General features: G+C 38.6%; 1 protein-coding gene across 1 annotated transcript in view; it reads right to left on the bottom strand.

The window, feature by feature from the left end:
* Slco6a1 (solute carrier organic anion transporter family member 6A1) overlaps positions 1 to 7,167 on the bottom strand; it is a 52,089-nt gene extending 44,922 nt beyond the window's left edge. Inside the window, exons 1-2 of the mRNA XM_042691008.1 lie at positions 6,684 to 7,167; positions 1,097 to 1,357 (exon numbers count right to left, since the gene is read on the bottom strand). Coding sequence (XP_042546942.1) covers positions 1,097 to 1,357; positions 6,684 to 7,167 — 745 coding nt within the window. The remainder of the gene's footprint in view (positions 1 to 1,096; positions 1,358 to 6,683) is intronic.
* Positions 7,168 to 18,855: the final 11,688 nt, after the last annotated feature.

The following is an 18,855-nucleotide window of genomic DNA, read 5'->3' as shown; positions in this document are numbered from 1 at the left end:
GTTCTACATTTATTTTTTGCAATCTTTGTTTTAAATTTGTGCCTATTTTATTAATTTTTTTAAACTAACTTGCTTCTAACAAACAATGTTGTGATATGAAGTGTATGAAGTCCTCCACCTATAAAAAAGTTGCTTCTCAGCTATTGGCACTATTTTAGGAGATTCTGGAAATATGTCATTAAGGAGTTTCTTTAAAGAGGAAAGAAACGGAAAAAAGGAAGGAAGAAGAATATTCCAAATACAATAAGTAACATATCTAAGTAGAGGGGCAAAATGATAATTTCTGCATGGATAGTTTATTATTTTGTTATTTCTGCACCTCTAATATCAAGCACAGAGATACTAAGAGATACTGATTCTAAATAGGCTTTGTTAAAGGAACTGTATAGTGTGTTCATCTAATCACAGCATTCTATAAAGGACAGAAGGAACTATAATTCCCAAAAGGTTTACATTATATGAAAATTGATGAGATTTGATACAAATTATCATAGAATGTTATTTCTTCTCCTTGCTAGGGATCGCTCTCTCTCTTTCTCTTTCTCCTTTTCTCCCTTCCTTTCCTTCCTCCCTCCCTCTCTCTCTCCTTCCTTCCTTCTTTCTTTCTCTCCTTCTTTCTTCCTTTCTTTCTTTTTCTTTCTTTCTTTCTTTCTTGTTGGTTGTGGGGCTTGAACTGTGATCCTGGGCACTATCCCTGAGCTTTTCAGCTTAAGGCAAGCACTCAACCACTTGAGCCATATTGCCACGTCCGATTTTCTGGTGGTTAACTGGAAATGAGTCTCATAAACTTTCCTGCCCAGGCTGGTTTTGAACCATGATCCTCAGATTTCAGCCTCCTGATTTTTCAGTTTGTTTTGTTTTGTTTTTTGGTCTGCCATAGGGCTTGAACTCTGGGCCTGGGCACTGTCCCTCAGCTCTTCAGTTCAAGGCGAGCGCTCTACCACTTGAGCTACAGCGCCACTTCCAAAATGGAGTATTCAGTTTTTTGGGGGGGGGGGGGGCGGAGAGGGGGCGGAGGGGCGGCGGGAATCTCACTCCTGAGTAGCTAAGATTACAGGCGTGAGCCACTGGTACCTGGCTCACATGAAAATCTTACCTTCTTTTTCTAACATTGACCGATGAATTTTAGCATTGAAATATGGGACAGCAAATAGAAATGATCCAAAGCCTATTAGGACGGAGGAACATGCAATCCACCTTGCTCTGTTTCCCTTCCCTCCATAGTAAGCTATAAATAATGCTGCCAGGCATGAGGTAACATCATAAGTTAGTGTCAAGAACATTTTCTCCCATGTTCTCACTTCATATTCCTTGTGAAAATTGGCATTGCTGAGGTCTACAAGGCCAAACACAGTACCTAAAATGGAAACAGAAGAAACAAAAGCAATAATATCCCTTTTAAGAGACAAAATAGATCACCATTATCATATCAAAACAAATCCTAATTTATACTTACTTCAGTGCTTTTGTACATTATTCTGAACATTTAAAAACCTATAAACAAGTATGGATTTCACAATCATTTTCTGAGATTAACTTCTATGAAATACTTGCTACATGAACTCTGTGTGTGTGTGTGTGTGTGTGTGTGCTGAGTGTATGTGTGTGTAAGTGCTGATCCTGGCCCTTGAACTCAGGGTCTCAATGTTGTTTCAAATGGTTATAAAAACACAGCTGTATGTATAACTTCCTTTTCCCACTACTTTCACCTCTTCTACCAGTTGACACCAGATAACACAGTTTGTTATTTCAAAGCATATTTGGTATCTTAGAAAACAACATCCTGAATTTGTTGACTTTGACTCTTTCATAGAGTATTATGGTTTGTATAAGACAGAAAAGTCTTGTTGTTGAGATAAGTCAGTGAATACCATAAGCATGAACTGTACTTTTGTGCAACAAAGTGAGTTCTTCATTAGAAGAATGATGTATAAGATACTCATTTAATCCAATTATGGTACTGCTTGAAGAGCCCTGGAGTCAAGAACTCAGAGCAAAATAATATATATTTTGATGAGAACATAATACTCATACCCTAAAAGATATAGAACTATGTAATCAGTCTGCCTCTAGGTAGCTGACTGGGTACCACTAAAATAGGGTTGGCTTTTACTGTTCTGGTATAGCAAGGCAGGCCCCCAATGGAACAATGCCTATATCAGCAATGATACAAATAAGACCCTAAAATCAGCTCTGGTATGTCTTGCATTGTTGATGAAAATATCATAGTAACAGCCTAGTGAGCAGGAATAGAATAACTAGGTGCCAGATTCTTTTTCTGTCTGTTTCATTATTGACAGCTTCCTCCACAATCAATTTATTTTGCTGAACATTCACACAGGATAATTCTGTCTATTCAGAGAGATATATCATATGCGCAGCTACTCTACTCACATACTGGCTAACCTAGGAGGGAATGGTCATAATGGTACCCAGACAGTATGCTGGTTTGTTGTGCTGTTCCGAGTTTCAACTGAGATAATATTTACTTTCTCTAAGTATGATTCCAGACGTATCACAACAGCTTTGTTTTTGGAAAACCACAGAAGCCCATCAAAACTTATGTTCCTATATTAATAATGGGAAGTGCAAATAGGAAGCTTTTCATTCATTTTGGAATAAGTAGTTTTACATATTCCTAACTACTTAATCCCTAGAAAAATTACTGAAGTGGAAGAAAAGCTGCTATGTAAGATATTTTCCCCTAGGGCAGACTTCGTTATTAATCTGTGAAGGCCATATCTGATTCCAGTTATAAGTTAGGCAGCAATGAGGGACAGGGAGATGGGTGATGAGAGAACTCATCATCCCTTTAACTTAAGAGGAGCCAATTCAGTGTCTTCAAGCAAAAGCAGAGTGAAGCACTCTATAAATCTAAACTCTGGGAGAGTAATGGAGCATAAAGAATGAAGACAACCTCAGTGATAGAATGATCCTAACACAGGACAGACCCACAGGTGTTGCATGCTTTAAATTCATTGTCTGAAAGTGACTCCCAGTTTGTATAACAAGGCAGACAACAAAGATTCTTTTTAATTGTCAAGGTGATGTCTAGAGGGGTTACAGTCACCTAAGTAAAGTAATAAGTACATTTCTTGTCAAACTTGTTACTCCTTCCCTTATTTCTCTCCTACTTTCCCTCTCCAAGTTGTACAGATCATTTCCAACATATTGTCTTGTGTACGCACTCTTGCAGCAGTTTCCCCCTTGTCTTTGTCTTACCATTCTGTTGTTCCCCTTCTCTTCACTAATTCAAATAACCGTATATACAATACCAGGGTACCAAAGTCAAATGCAGTGACAATAGGAGAGATATCATAGGGGAAAGCAATACTAATCAGCTCCAAGACATGTACACAAGAGATTTTTCTGTGTTGTTGTTGTTGTTTTGTCGGTCGTGGGGCCTGAATTCTGGGCCTGGGTGCTGTCCCTCAGCTCTTCAGCTCAAGGCTAGCATTCTACCACTTGAGCCACACTTCCGGCGTTTTCTGTTTATGTGGTGCTGAGGAATCGAACCCAGGGCCTCATGCATGCAAGGCAAACACTCTACCACTGAGCCACCTTCCCAGCCCCAGTTGTTGTTGTTTTTAAAGAACCTTTTTTTTTTTTTTAAAGGATTCAACCCATTTTCACAGACCAAGTAAAAAAGATTAATTTGGAATTCAGAGGTAATACACTGATTTTAATACTGAAAGACAATAAATGGACAAATTGATTCATAAAAGAGTTTATAATTCTTCACAAACTTTTTCACAAAAAGCAAGGGATACAGATCCTAATTAATTAAATAATGCCACTGGTAACTGTTATAACACTGGTAATCTGTTATAACAGATAGACAAAATAATTACAAGACAACCAATATACCAATATTCTCATGGAAATAAAAATTATTAAAGCTTCCATAAACTTAATCCAGCAATGTATATTTTAAGAAAACATTAATCAAGTAATAAGGGTATTTCCTAAGAATCCAATGTTGATTAATACCCAAATTTAAAAGATCTGATTTGTAATTTAAAAGAATAAATTTTAAATCCTTTTATGATGATCTCAACAGTGTAGGAAAAGCACTTGATAACATTAAACATCTAATTGTAACAAAAATTCTTAGCAAGCTAACAAGTGAAGGGAATGTGCTCAAAATAAAACAGATATCTTTGGAAAAAATGCATATAGTTGATATATTTAACTATGAAAGGAAGTCTGAATGCTTCATCCACAATATGTTACTTCCTTTCAGAGTTCCACTATTTTAGTGGACATTCTATACATTACAATTAAGTAAAAAAGCCTTAGGACTAGAATAAAGAAGTAAAATGCTCTTTATAGATGACATGATCATATATGTATAAAACCTTAGTTTGTACTAATCCATTCATTTACCAAATTGCAGAAGGACTGGAGAATGTATCTCCCATTCAGTCATGCAAATACTCAGCATTTTAAAGTCAATTCTCTCTGGATTCATAGTTAACAAAATCACAAAATTGTAGGTTTATTCAAAATAAATGAACAAGTTGATTGAAAAAACATAAACACAAGGCAAAGGATCTAGACCAGTCAAAATGAGTTAAAGGAATAATAAATTCTAAAAGATACTGGATATATTAATTTTGTATTACTGTAACAAATGAAACGAAGAGAAGAAAGATGGAAAGAGAGAAGAGCTAAGCGTGGCATGAGTTTAGTCATAAGGAGATCTCAGATCCATGTTGAAGTCCAGCTTACAGAGTGAATGAACCATAATTTTTTTAAAGATTTACAAGGACTTAAGAAGTTGAGAAATCATAAATAAGTATTTCAGATTAAAGGAAGCTCCTACAGAATGTTAAAGGGTGAACTGAAATACATTGTATCTGTGAGTGAAAAATGGTAAAAGGAAACTGACGGAAAGCTGTTGAATAATTGAGAATAGTAGGGATGTGGAAAGAGGGTAAATGAGGAAGTTGTTCTAATTGCAGTACATGAATTTGTGAGATACCTCACTTTCCACTGTACTGTTTCCCCTTTGAACAATTGATAAATACTTTTAAAATGAGTGACAGGAATATAAAACATGTCCTATCTGGAGTGTTGGTATTAGTAGGAGGGCAAATGGAATATAGTCAAAATACCTATGTAAGTAGGTGAAAACGGAATGATAAAGCTGGTTGATATTGGATAGGGATGGGGGAGGGAGAATGGAAAGTATTAGAAAGAGTGAGGTGAGGCTGATCAAGGTACATTATATATGCATATATGGATATGTCAAAATGAAACTCTCCTGTACTTCTTTTTTATTTTTTAAATTAATTAATTAATTTTTTATTGTGAAAATACCGTACAGAGGGGTTACAATTACATGAGCAAGATAATGAGTGCATTTCTTATCAAGCATTGTTGCCCCCTCCTTACTTTAGTTATTATAATTTTTTTCAAGTCTTTCCATTTCCTTAGGAATGGGGCAATGCCATTCTTTCTAACAAAGCATGGAATTTCATTGTGTATATATACCACTATTTTTGATCCACTGAGGGGCATCTCGGTTGATTCTGTACCTTGGCTATGGTAAGTAATGCTACAATGAATCTAGCTATGCTGGTAGCTTTACTGTGGCCTTGTTTGTGTTCTATTGGGTAAATAGAAGGCCCATAGAATGGGAGAAGATTTTTATTAACTATGCATCAGACAAGTGTGTTATATCTCAAGTATCCTTAGAGCTCAACAAATTATACCCACCAAAAATAAAGTCTCAAAGAAACAATAACCCATTAATAAATGGGCTAAAATCTTAGAGACTTCTCAGAAGTTGGTATGACCAGTAGAGATACATGAAGAAATGTTCAACATCTTATGCCATAACAAAATGCAGATTGAAACAACATTGAGATTTCACCTCACCCCAGTTAGAATACTCATTATGAAGAAAACAAATAACATATGCTGTTGGGGATGTGGCCTAAAGGGAACACTACCACACTGTTGTAAACTTGTCCAATGGAGGTTTCTCAAAAGACTAAACCTAGAGTTGCCCTATGACCCAGCAATATTTTGACATGGCACTTTAGAAGGAAAGGAGATCAGGTTATGCAAATTCCAGTCATGATGTAAAGAAACTAATAAACAACTTACATCTAGTTGAACATAGCTAGGACCATACTCCCCCTAAAGGCTTTCAAATCCACAATCTACAAATATGGTGATCAAAAACAAACACCTTTGAGTTTTAAGTCTCACCCTGCTCCCTCAATTTTCACAGGCAAGCAAACAAAATCCAGATAGAAAGTAGCATTTCTAAATGTCCTCAAATGGGCAGAACCAGAAAGAACCTCGTGCTCTAACACTTTGTTTACAATTTTATTTTAATCTCCTGTGGCTTCAAACCAAAATGTAAACTTTGGTAACCAAACAACATTAAAGAACCTTACACCACCAAAATTTGCTGGCTTTCTAGAGGCTGGAGCTCATCATTCACTATCTGTAGGGTGCACCGTGTTAGTGAGGCCCTTGTGAAAGTAAGACAAGTAAGACACAAAGTAAAAGAACAAGTCTGAAAAGAACTGCCTCAATCTGGGCTCCTGAAAGGCGCTTCCTCCCCACCTCCCACCATTTTTCCTCCTTCTTCTATGCATCATTAAAGCAAACCCTACGGTCCATTTCACTACTCCCTTCCCAAGAACAATCCCAACCCTGAGACTTACCTTGAGCTAGCACCAGGATGCAGTAGAGAACCAGGAAGCTGTAAACGTTGTTAAACTGCTGGCAACAGGGGATTACTATACAGGCCAAGCCACAGGTATCCTCAATAACCTGCTCTTTTTCTTCTGTCCCTACAGGCTGGCTCTCAGCGAGTTCAGTCTCAGCTTGTTTCTTTTTCTGGAGCCTGCTAAACTTCATCATGACTGCTGGAATCACTGTGAGATACAGGGGATTCAAGGCTTTGTCTGAGGCCTTTTCTTCAGTGGTTATGACACTCTGGGTTCTTATAGACCGCTCATCCCAAGATAAGGCATTGGGCGAAGGCTCGCCTTCCTGGGGTACAAGACTCAGCTTTTTCATAGGCCAGCCCTCCTGGGCTGGAGCAGTCAACTTCATAGTCCGGGCTTGCATGACTAGGGCACTCAAAGTTTTTGGAGCTGAGGGTGGCTTGGCCTCAGATCGCCCTTCAAGTAAGGCTTGCTTCATGATTGTGCCTCCTCTTTCCTTCTTCCAGGTGCTTTGCGGAGATTTGGCTCACCCTGGGTAAGTTGATCCTGTGTGTCCAGGGGCCTGGATAGCTAATACCCCTGCAAAAACCCACTGGGTGTGGCGAGCCTGGGCCCTGCAGCCTGAACCAGCAGACGGAACGTTTCTCCTTTGTTCTGGGGCAGGAGACAAACGTCTCTGCAGAGGGGTTGACAGTTGCCCTGAGAGAACTTTCAGGACTGTTTATATTCTTCGTTTTCATGTGAGGAAAGGGGTGAGGAAAGCTGGACCGGACTGATTTCGATAAGTACTTGTTTTTTGGGTTTTTTTGATAAGTACTTGTATGGACAGGAAGTGCTTTGAGTGTAATGCTATTAAAATTCAAAGCATTCCAGCATTTATTTAATGCCTACTCCTTAGAAAACAAGGAAAGAGAAATGCTCAAAAGTGATAACGTTTCTCCACACTCGTTTGATTGCGGTGTCTTTCTAACTGGAAGATAAACTAAAATTTGTTGTAGGACCAGAAGATGTAGAATGATACATCCAGAACAATGGAAGCTTTGGAAGTACAGAAGAAATCAGAAAATAATGTATTGAATGTCCAGTTAGGAAAAAGATTTGCAAGTAGAAATTGTGGTCCTGCAACTTCTTTCCTCACTCAAGAACAGAGAGGATTATTATTCCTTTGGCAGAATGAAATCTGAGAATGTTTTTAGTACATAGAGCAAAAGCACCTGAAAAGGAACATCAGCTTCTTGTTGTAAAAATAAATTCTTAAAAAAACTTAGAAGAGAATTTAAGAAAACAATAATGATACATATTAAAAGCTTTCTATAGTATCATACAGTTGGGAAATTCTAAAAATTGTCTCAATAAGCACACTCAGTTTTAAGAGAATATAGATTAGGTAACCAAATAAAATTTGGAAATAATATATCGTAATATAAGAGGTTCAGCAAGGAAGTAGAATTTGTTAATTCAGAAAAAAATAATAGAGCTAAAGAATGCAGTATCTAAACTTAAAAACACTAATAACATCTACAGCTGAATTAATGAGAAGAAAAGCAAATTTAAAGACAGAATACTGAAATTATCTAGGCTGAAAAATAAAAGAATAGGAGAAAGAAGAGTAAGAAATATTATGGGACTTATGGGATACCTTCTAGAAAGCCAATATATGAAGTATGTGTATACATCAGTAAGTTTAGTAATAAACGTATATCTGTGAAAGTGTGACCACTATAAGAAATATGCTTATATCTATCTCTCACTATTTCCTCCTGTTCTTATTCTTATTACCATTATTATTGTTTTGTTATTGCTATTATTGTGTACATAGTGAGAATACTTAGCATAAGACCTTCAGTCTTGAAATTTTTTAAGAATATAGTTTTCTTTTTTTTGGGGGGGTGGTGTCTGATTGTGAGGCCTGAACTCTGGGCCTGGGCGCTGTCCCTCAGCTCTTCAGCTCAAGGCTAGCGCTCTACCACTTGAGCCACAGTGCCACTTCCAGCATTTTTTCTTATGTGGTGCTGAGGAATCGAACCCAGGGCCTCAGGCATGCAAGGCAAGCGCTCCACCACTGAGCCACCTTCCCAGCCCCATTTTTTAAGAATATAATAAAGTTATTGAGTATAATTACCATCTCTGTACATTAGATTTCAGAACTTATTTATTTCTTAGAAATGAAACCTGAATATTTTACCTATGTCCCCTTATTTCCCCTAACATCAGTTTCTGGGAACTTATCATTTCAGTCTCTGTTTTTTGTTTGTTTGTTTGTTTGTTTTAATGAGTTCTACCTTTCAGAATCCAGATAAAAATGAGATAGTGCAGTATTGTGATTTCTGCATCTGGTTTATCTTATTCAACATGTCATCCAAGTTCACCTATGTGGTCACAAGTGGGAGGATTTCCTTCTATTTTTAAAGGTTTAAGAATAAGTCTTAAAATAATGATGAAGATATTGTTTTTACATTTTGCCTATAGTGAATATGCAGCAATAAGTATAGAAATTCACATACATCTTTGATATATACTGATTTTATATCCTTCATATATATATATTCAGAAGGAGTACATTTAGATATCTAATTATTCTACTTTTTAATTGTTAAGGAAACTGCATACTATTTTTCATAATCATTATACCAACTACCAAACCCATCAATAGTATCCCTTTCACACAAATATAGTGTAATATTTTTCTAGTGCCATAAAAATGACAAGAAACAAATGAAGATGATTTCAATAAGGTATTTTATTTAATCTAATGTACCCAAAATATCATTTCAATATGAAATCAATGTTTTCTTAAAAAAAAAAACCCACTTGTTCATGGAGATATTTTAATCCCCTTCCTTACACACACACACACACACACACACACACACACACACACACATACACTGATTTAGTTGGTAGTCTTAGAGCATCTCATTTAGAACTAGCCATATTTCATGTTTTCAGTAGCCACATGTGGCCAGTGAATGCCACAATGGAGCATTCAATTATAGTTCTAAAATGTAAAACGGTTACTTTAGCTGGGCACTGGTGGCTCACATGTAATTCTAGCTACTCAGGAGACTGAGACTGAGGATTGCAAATTAAAATCTAGCTCAAGCAGAAAAGTCTGTGAGACTCTTCTCTTCAATAAACTACCTCTAGCCCAGAAAAAATAAAGCTAGAAGGGAGCTTTGACTCAAGTGGTAGATCACTAGCCATGAGCAAAAAAAAGCTCAGGAACAAAACTCAGACCCTGAGTCAAGCCCCCGTACCAGTGTCAAACAACAAACAAAAACAATAAAAAAAGTTACGTTAGGGCCATAATTTGCTTAAATCACAAAATTATCAATAACAATTAATTACCCAACTGAAGCTTCATTTTGTTTTGCTATAATGTTTTTACAAAAATTTTGTCTTGAAAGCCAAACTAAATGGCTTAATTGTTGTTTTTAACTATAGTACTTATTCAGGTAGAGTTAAGTTTAATCATGCAGTTTTTATAACAAAAGAAAGGAAGCCTCTATCCAACCACAAGAATTGTACAATTGTTTACAATTATTTCTCATTAATACTTATTATACATTATTAAAAAATATATAATAGATAGTTTCTTGCTTTGAATATTTAACACTAGTGAAAATCACATGTATAAATTCCATGGTATAAATTCACTATAATTTATTTAATCAGTTCCATATTAGTGACTTTTAGGTTGGTTACATTTTTTGACTCGGCTTACTTTTCCTAATTTGATTTTCTTTTTGTTTTTTAAGTTATTTAAGATTATAAGTCTAATATACACATATACAAATACATACACACATACATATATATTTATGTTCATATATATTTTACTACAAGAAAGCAAAGAAGTAGCATTTTTCACATAGTGATAGGATAGACTTTGAACCCAGCTCATTGTTATAGTTACTAATAATTTTCAGTCTTCACACATCTGACTCTTTGTAAAATGAAAGTAATAACCCATTTGAGATCAGTGTGATTGTGAGAAGCAAAACTTTCCAAGTGTCTAGCTCTACTACTAGCACATAGTAAACATACTTACATAAACAATTATTTTTTCAATTTTTTTAAAAAAGCAATTCCATTTTAAAAAACTACCATGTGTGGAGGGGGGACCAATATGGCGACGGGGCAGTAGGGAAACGCCACAGCTCTCTTCAACCAAAAAGAGAGTTCGAGTTCCAACGTTTAATCTCCCTAAGAGACCGACAACAACAAAAAGACGAACACTCAGAGAAAAACCAGAGGTGGAAAATAACAAAAAAAGAAAGAGAGGAAAAGAAGAAATTCAGAACAGAGAAGAGCGAAGACCCCTCCCCCAACCTTTACTGGCCGCGCGGCAGTGCGCCAAGCCGCCGGCCAGCCGGCCCGGCGGGGGCTGCTGGAGCCACAGAGACACAGGGGGCCGCTTGCAGATCACCAGGTACCAGATTGCAGAACAGCGGATCGCCAGGAACAGAGAAACCTACCAGCCGGGAGTCTCCACGAGGATCCCACCCCCACCCCTCACTCTCCACCGGAGCGGAGAGGCTCCATCCGGCCAAAGCCGCCCGGCACCAGCAGCGCGACAAAGGGACCTGTCGGCAGACCACCCGCCCAATCGTGATCGCAACTACCTGGCGGGGGGCCGCCCAACCCAGCCCGCAACCACCCCAACTGAACTCGGACTGCAACAACAACTGACGACCTACAGGGTGAGTACCCAACAGGGGACAGGGAATCCATCAAGGGAGACCAGAGCTGGAGGGAATCCCCAGACCCTGACCTAGACTCCCTACCCCAACACCCAGACCACAGGACCCACTAAAACTGGGAACTGTTCGAGAGCTCCACCAGCCGGTGGAGCACACTCTGCTGACCAGGCCAGAGCAAGAGCGCCCCTGGAAGGGAGCTTAAATGCCCAAGCCAAGAACAGCGCCCCTGGGTCAAGACTACCAACAGTAGAAGAAATTTGAACTGTGTCCTCCAGGCTGCATAACCTAGGTGGTATACACATTAGCACAGGCCTAACGAGCGCGCTCCAGGCTGGGGCCGGAACCAGGCCCGGGGACCGGCGCCTGAACAAAGCAAAAAGGGTCAGAAGTGGGGCTGTAGCTCAAATGGTAGGGTGCCAGCCTTGAGATGAAGAGCTGAGGGACAGCACCCAAACCTAGAGTTCAAGCCCACAACCAGCCCAAAACAAACAAAAACACATCAGGAGCCCATAGCAGACTCCAGTATTTGGGAGAGTGCATCCAGAGCATCTGATCTTCCCAAGAGCACTCGCAGGAGCAAACACAAGCAGTCTAGGCTGCTCAACCCTTCCAAAGGCGGGAATTGCTACAGCAGAGAGCTGAGAATCCTAAGTAAGTCAGAATAGCAGCTGGAAATAGGCTCCCAACAGAATCCAGATCAGGCACAGACTCTCTCTACCAATACAGAATCAGCAACCAAGCAAAGACAGACACACCAAAACAAGATTGAAGAGCAGTCCCCTGAACCCCCATGCGAAAATCACAGAGAAAAATCACAAGGTTTACCACTACCCAGGACAGCAAGCTCACCTCAAAAGCCAGCAGCCACGCAGGGGAGAGCCCCAGTGGGAGCAAAGCAGGAATGGAAGACAAAAAATACATCCAAGGGTTGCTGGAGGCAATGACTCAAGAAATAAAGCGAGAAATGGATCAGAAATTGAAAGAGCACAAGGATGAACTATCAAAAGATATACAGGATATCAAACAAAAGTTGGATGCAAAAATAGAAGCTGCACAAACCTCAGTAAGAAGTGAGATAAACGCCAAATTAGAGGTAATGCATACTGATCTCACCTCATTGAGAGGTGAGATCAGTACTCTGAGAACCAACATTGAATCCATAAAGGGATCCATTTCCACCATGCAAACCACAATAGAAGCCACGGTCAACAGAGTGAATGAAATGGAAGGTAGAGTGTCAGATACAGAAGACAGAATACACCAACTGGACCAAAAAGTGACAGATATGGAAAAATCACTCAAATTAAACCAAAGGGAAATTCAAGAGCAAGCAGATAATGCTAAAAAATTTAACCTTCGCATAATCGGAGTGGACGAAGGTGAGGAATTCCAGAGCAAGGGAATGCAACACCTATTTAACAAGATAGTCAATGAAAATTTTCCCCACCTCAAAGACGACCATCTTAACTACATCACAAAAGCTTATCGAACACCCAACAAGCAAGATCCCAGGAGAAACACTTCTAGACACATTATAGTAAAAATGATGGATCTGAATAATAAGGAAACAATCCTGCATGCAGCAAAAATGAAGAAGGAGCTATACTACAACGGGAAAAAAATTAGAATCACTGCAGATCTCTCCACACAAACAATGAATGCAAGAAAAGCCTGGGAAACCACCATACGAGCCCTGAGAGCCAATAACTGCCAACCCAGACTGATATACCCGGCAAAGCTAGCATTCACATTCGATGGAGAACTGAAAACTTTTAATAGCAAAGAAAAACTAAATGAATACATAAACATTAAGCCAGCATTACAAAGAATTCTAAGAGGGGGGACACAACCTGAAGAAAGCAACCAGGAACTGGGACCTGCCCCAAACAGGCATTACTCAAAGTCTAACTGAGCAAGCACAGGAGGAAAGGAAAGAAGAAAAACTTAGGAAAACGGAATGGCAGGGACAACAATGCATCTCTCTATACTTTCTCTTAATATAAATGGGCTGAATTCGCCAATTAAAAGAAAACGAACTGAGGACTGGATCAGAAAACAAGACCCATCCATCTGTTGCCTTCAGGAGACCCACCTCTCAGCCAAACATACAAACAAACTCAGAGTGAAGGGGTGGAAAAGGATCTACCAATCAAATTCCCCCAATAAGAAAGCAGGTGTAGCTATCCTGATATCTGACAAAATAAACTTTTCATTAAAATCAGTACAGAAAGACAAGGACGGACACTACATATTAATAAAGGGAACAATCCAAGAGGAGGATATAACCATCATCAACTTATATGCCCCAAATATCGGTGCACCCAGATATGTTAAACAAATGCTCTCAAACTTACAGAATAAAATAGATCCCAATACCATAATACTAGGAGACTTTAACATGCCACTCTCACCAAAGGACAGGTCTACCAACCAGAGGATTGGCAAAGAAGCTACCGAATTAAGTGAGGCCATACTTCAAGCGGAATTAACTGACATCTACCGAGTATTTCACCCTAAAACAACACAGTACACATTCTTCTCAGCAGCTGATGGAACTTTCTCCAAAATAGACCATATCATAGTTCATGCAAGGAACTTAAGCAAATACAAAGGGATCGACATAATCCCCTGTATCCTATCTGACCACAGTGGAATCAAGCTAGCTCTCAATAACAAAGCATACCGCAGAAATTTCTCTAATACATGGAAATTGAACAGCACACTCCTTAACAAGGCCTGGGTAACAGAAGAGATCAGAGAAGAAATAAAGCATTTCCTACAACTCAATGAAAATGAAAACACCTCACAAAGAAACTTGTGGGACACAGCAAAAGCAGTCCTGAGGGGCAAATTTATTGCCCTCAGTGCCCACATCAAGAGAATGGAGACAGACCAAGTAAATAATCTCATGTTGCAACTAAAACAGCTAGAAAAACAAGAAAAAACGGGACCTAAAGCTACTAGACGAAGCCAGATAACCAAATTGAGAGCAGAGATTAACCAATTAGAAAATCAGAAAACCATAACCAAAATAAACCAAACAAAAAACTGGTTCTTTGAAAAAATAAACAAAATTGATGGCCCGTTGGCAAGATTAATTAAAAAAAGAAGAGAGGAAACCCATATTAATAGGATTAGGGATGCCACGGGAAACATCACAACACGTACCCAAGATATCCAAACAATTCTAACAGACTACTTTCAAAAGCTATACTCTCTAAAGGAAGAAAATCTGGCGGAAATGGATGCATTTTTAGAGAAATACAAGTTACCCAAACTGAGCAAAGAAGAAGTTAACCAATTAAATAAGCCAATATCCTATAATGCGATACAGGAAGCTATCAAAAGTCTTCCAACAAAAAAAAGCCCAGGACCAGATGGATTCACAGCAGAATTCTATAAGACCTTTAAACAAGAACTAATACCCATACTCCTCAAGCTCTTCAGAGAAACAGAGAAGGAGGGAGCTATCCCAAACTCATTCTACGAAGCCAATATCACACTCATCCCCAAACCAGGCAAAGACCCAACCAAAAAGGAGAATTACAGGCCAATCTCCTTGATGAACACAGATGCAAAGATCCTTAACAAGATTCTAGCTAACAGAATCCAGAAACACATTAAAAAAATAATACACTATGATCAGGTAGGCTTCATCCCAGAGACACAGGGATGGTTTAACATACGTAAGTCAATAAATGTAATCCAGCATATCAACAGAGCCAAGGTCAAGAATTACATGATTATCGCCACAGATGCAGAAAAGGCCTTTGATAAAATTCAACATTCATTCATGCTAAAAGCTCTGGAGAAAATAGGAATAGAAGGAACATTTCTAAAAACAATAAAAGCCATTTATGACAGACCAATAGCCAATATTATACTTAATGGGGAAAAGCTACAACCAATCCTCCTAAAAACAGGAACAAGGCAAGGATGTCCACTGTCTCCACTCCTCTTCAACATAGTCCTAGAACCCTTAGCCAGGGCAATAAGGCAAGAAAAAGACATTAAAGGGATCCGCATAGGGAAAGAAGAAGTGAAACTATCCCTTTTTGCAGACGACATGATACTATACCTCCACGATCCCAAAACCTCCATCCCCAAACTTTTAGAAATCATAAGTCACTTCGGCAAAATAGCAGGATACAAAATAAACCCACAAAAATCAGTTGCCTTCCTATACACTGATAACGCACAGGAAGAGAGGGAAATAAAGGGAGCAACCCCATTCACAATAACCTCCCAAAAAATAAAATATTTAGGAATTAACCTAACCAAAGATGTAAAAGAACTATTTAATGAGAACTATAAAAAGTTAAAGAAAGAAATTGCAGAAGACACTAGGAAATGGAAAGACCTCCCATGCTCCTGGATAGGCCAACTTAATATAGTAAAGATGGTGATACTTCCAAAACTAATATACAAATTCAATGCAATTCCTATTAAAATCCCAATGACGTACATCACTGAAATACAGAAAACAGTCCAAAAATTTATATGGAACAACAAAAGACCTAGAATAGCCAAAACACTTCTAGGGGATAAAGACAATATGGGAGGGCTATCCATGCCGAACTTCAAACTCTACTACAGAGCTATAATCACAAAGACAGCATGGTACTGGCACAATAACAGACCCGAAGACCAATGGAACAGAATAGAAGATCCAGATATAAATCCACAGGCCTACAGCCAGCTGATATTCGACAAAGGAGCCAAAGACATACAATGGAAGAAACACAGCCTCTTCAACCGCTGGTGCTGGGAAAACTGGGCAGCCACATGCAGAAAACTAAAAGTAGACCCCAGCCTATCACCATGCACCAACATCAACTCAAAATGGATTAAAGACCTTAACATTAAACCTGAATCTCTGAAACTACTACAGGACAGAGTAGGAGAGACACTTGAACTAATAGGCACAGGAAGGAACTTCCTGAACAGAGTCCCAGGGTCACAACAAGTTGGAGAGAGACTCGACAAATGGGACTACCTTAAAATAAAAAGCTTCTGCACAGCTAAATCTATCGCAACTAAGCTAGAAAGACAACCAACTAATTGGGAAAAAATATTTACCAGCAATATATCAGACAAGGGGTTAACATCCTGTATATACAGGGAACTCAAGAAACTAATCCCTCCCAAACCTAACAAACCAATTACTAAATGGGCAAGGGAACTAAAGAGGGACTTCTCAAATGAAGAAATAAAAATGGCAAAGAAACACATGAGGAAATGTTCATCATCCCTGGTGGTGAAGGAAATGCAAATAAAGACAACCCTGAGATACCACCTTACCCCAGTCAGAATGTCCCACATCCACAAATCAGCCAACGACAAATGCTGGAGGGGATGTGGAGAAAGAGGAACCCTATTACACTGCTGGTGGGAATGTACACTTATACAACCACTTTGGAAAGCAGTCTGGAGGGTCCTTAGAAAGCTAAAGATTGACCTCCCTTACGACCCAGTCATACCACTTCTAGGCATCTACCCTGAACAACAGGAACCAATATACAAGGACACGTGCACCTCCATGTTTATTGCAGCACTGTTCGCAATAGCTAGGATATGGAAACAACCTAGGTGCCCCACCACAGATGAATGGATCCAAAAATTGTGGTATCTATACACAATGGAATATTATGCAGCCATTAGAAATGACAAAATAATGGCATTTGCAGGGAAATGGATGGAGCTAGAAGGAATCATGTTGAGCGAGGTAAGCCAAGAACGAAGAGACAAACGGTACATGGTCTCCCTGATAAGTGGATGCTAAATCCAAAAGGTTAGGTGATACGACAAAACTAACAGGACTTAAGAAACAAAGAACTCCCGCTCATCTGGTTGAACCACTACTAAATATCCCCATGCTGCTGATCACAAATATGGTATATAACATGTGAACACTGTTATATATTACAGACTGTGGTAGACAATTTGCTCCAGGGAAGTTAGAATGAACTTGTGACTTTGAAATTATGTAATCATTTAATCACAATCAAAAAAAAAAAAAAAAAGAACCTCGGGGAAGGGAGGGAGGGAGGGGATGGTAGGGGGAAAACAATGGAGGGGGTAACAATGTTCAAGAGGAAGTGTACTCATAACCTCACTCATGTAACTGTAACCCTCTGTATAGTAGCTTTACAATAAAAAAAAAAAAACTACCATGTGTGACTTCCTACAAATTACACCTTTGATTACTACACAGAAGATGGCTCAATTGGGACCATCCAAAATGCTCCTACAGAAAGCTGCAAGGAGAGAAAATAAAGCAAACCATAATTGCTTAAATGGATGCTTGGTCTGAGATGTGTGAGAGGCAAGGTTTACAATACCTAGAAAGAAAGTTAAAACTTGTGACAACATATTGCAAGTCTTCCTGAAGAAAATTTGGGGACAGCTTGATTTTTTTTTTTTTAAAGCTTGATTTAAAAAGATCAATTAATTGATGACCAGATTGCGATTTTGTACTCAAAGGAAACTGGGAGTGTTGAAGTCTTGCAACTTAAAATGTGTGGGTTTTTTTTTTTTATTCATTACCTAGTACAACCTAAGAATTCAGTGTATATGATGACAGGATTAGAATTTTACACATCATTTAGGAGATGAGTACATGAAGTAACAAACAACCTAATGAGAAGATGTTGAAGAAGGCCTTTAGAAATGCATTTTTTTGAGTGAGATAATACATGCTCAAAAATAACTTCTGGTTTAAAACCATAATGATTATCTGATTACATGCTAAAGTTTTAAAAATAAATCAAACACTTTATAAACTCATGAATTGCTGAGAAATTATTTGACATTTGTTAAAACAAGAAGGAAGATTTTTATTCAAGAGTAGTACAACAGAAGTAGGAAACTGTTGTCAACTTTCAATAGCTCAAGGAATCGATTGATGGTAAGACTTATCCGTTTTCATTGAGGTTACAGGATACCACAGGTAGGCTAGTCAAACAGAAAATAAAATTATTTCTCATATTCTGAAAGCTGGAGAGTGTATACTCACTAGGCTGCACCTGTTGAGGACTTTTTTCCTGTATCTTAATTTGATAGGAAGCATCAAGCAGTGAGAGACCACACAAAAAGAAGCTGGGAGTGAGGCTAGTCAGTTGTCACTGGAGGAGTTGTTAGGAAACATTCCTTGCTCTCTTCCAGGGGCACAGCCCGGAGGACATCACCTTACCATCTTCCCCCAGTCCCCAGCTCTTAAAGGTTCTGACACCTCAGCACTACCACACTGGTGACTAAGGTCCCTCTGTGTGAACTTCTGGGGAACATAGCTAAATCACATTCAACACATAATCACGAGTTAATTCTGGATCCATTGTTAGCATTATCATAGAACACAGGTATGGAAAGAAAGACTTCAACAGTAGAGATCTGTTGTACATATCATGACTGGTTTGGCAAAATTTGATTTCTCCTTACATTTCGCAAGTTGCCATTTCTTTTTA

Source organism: Dipodomys spectabilis, unplaced genomic scaffold (assembly GCF_019054845.1).
Source record: "Dipodomys spectabilis isolate Male_0828 unplaced genomic scaffold, ASM1905484v1 ptg000140l, whole genome shotgun sequence".
Lineage (NCBI taxonomy): Eukaryota > Metazoa > Chordata > Mammalia > Rodentia > Heteromyidae > Dipodomys > Dipodomys spectabilis.
This window is presented reverse-complemented; position numbering and strand designations above follow the sequence as displayed.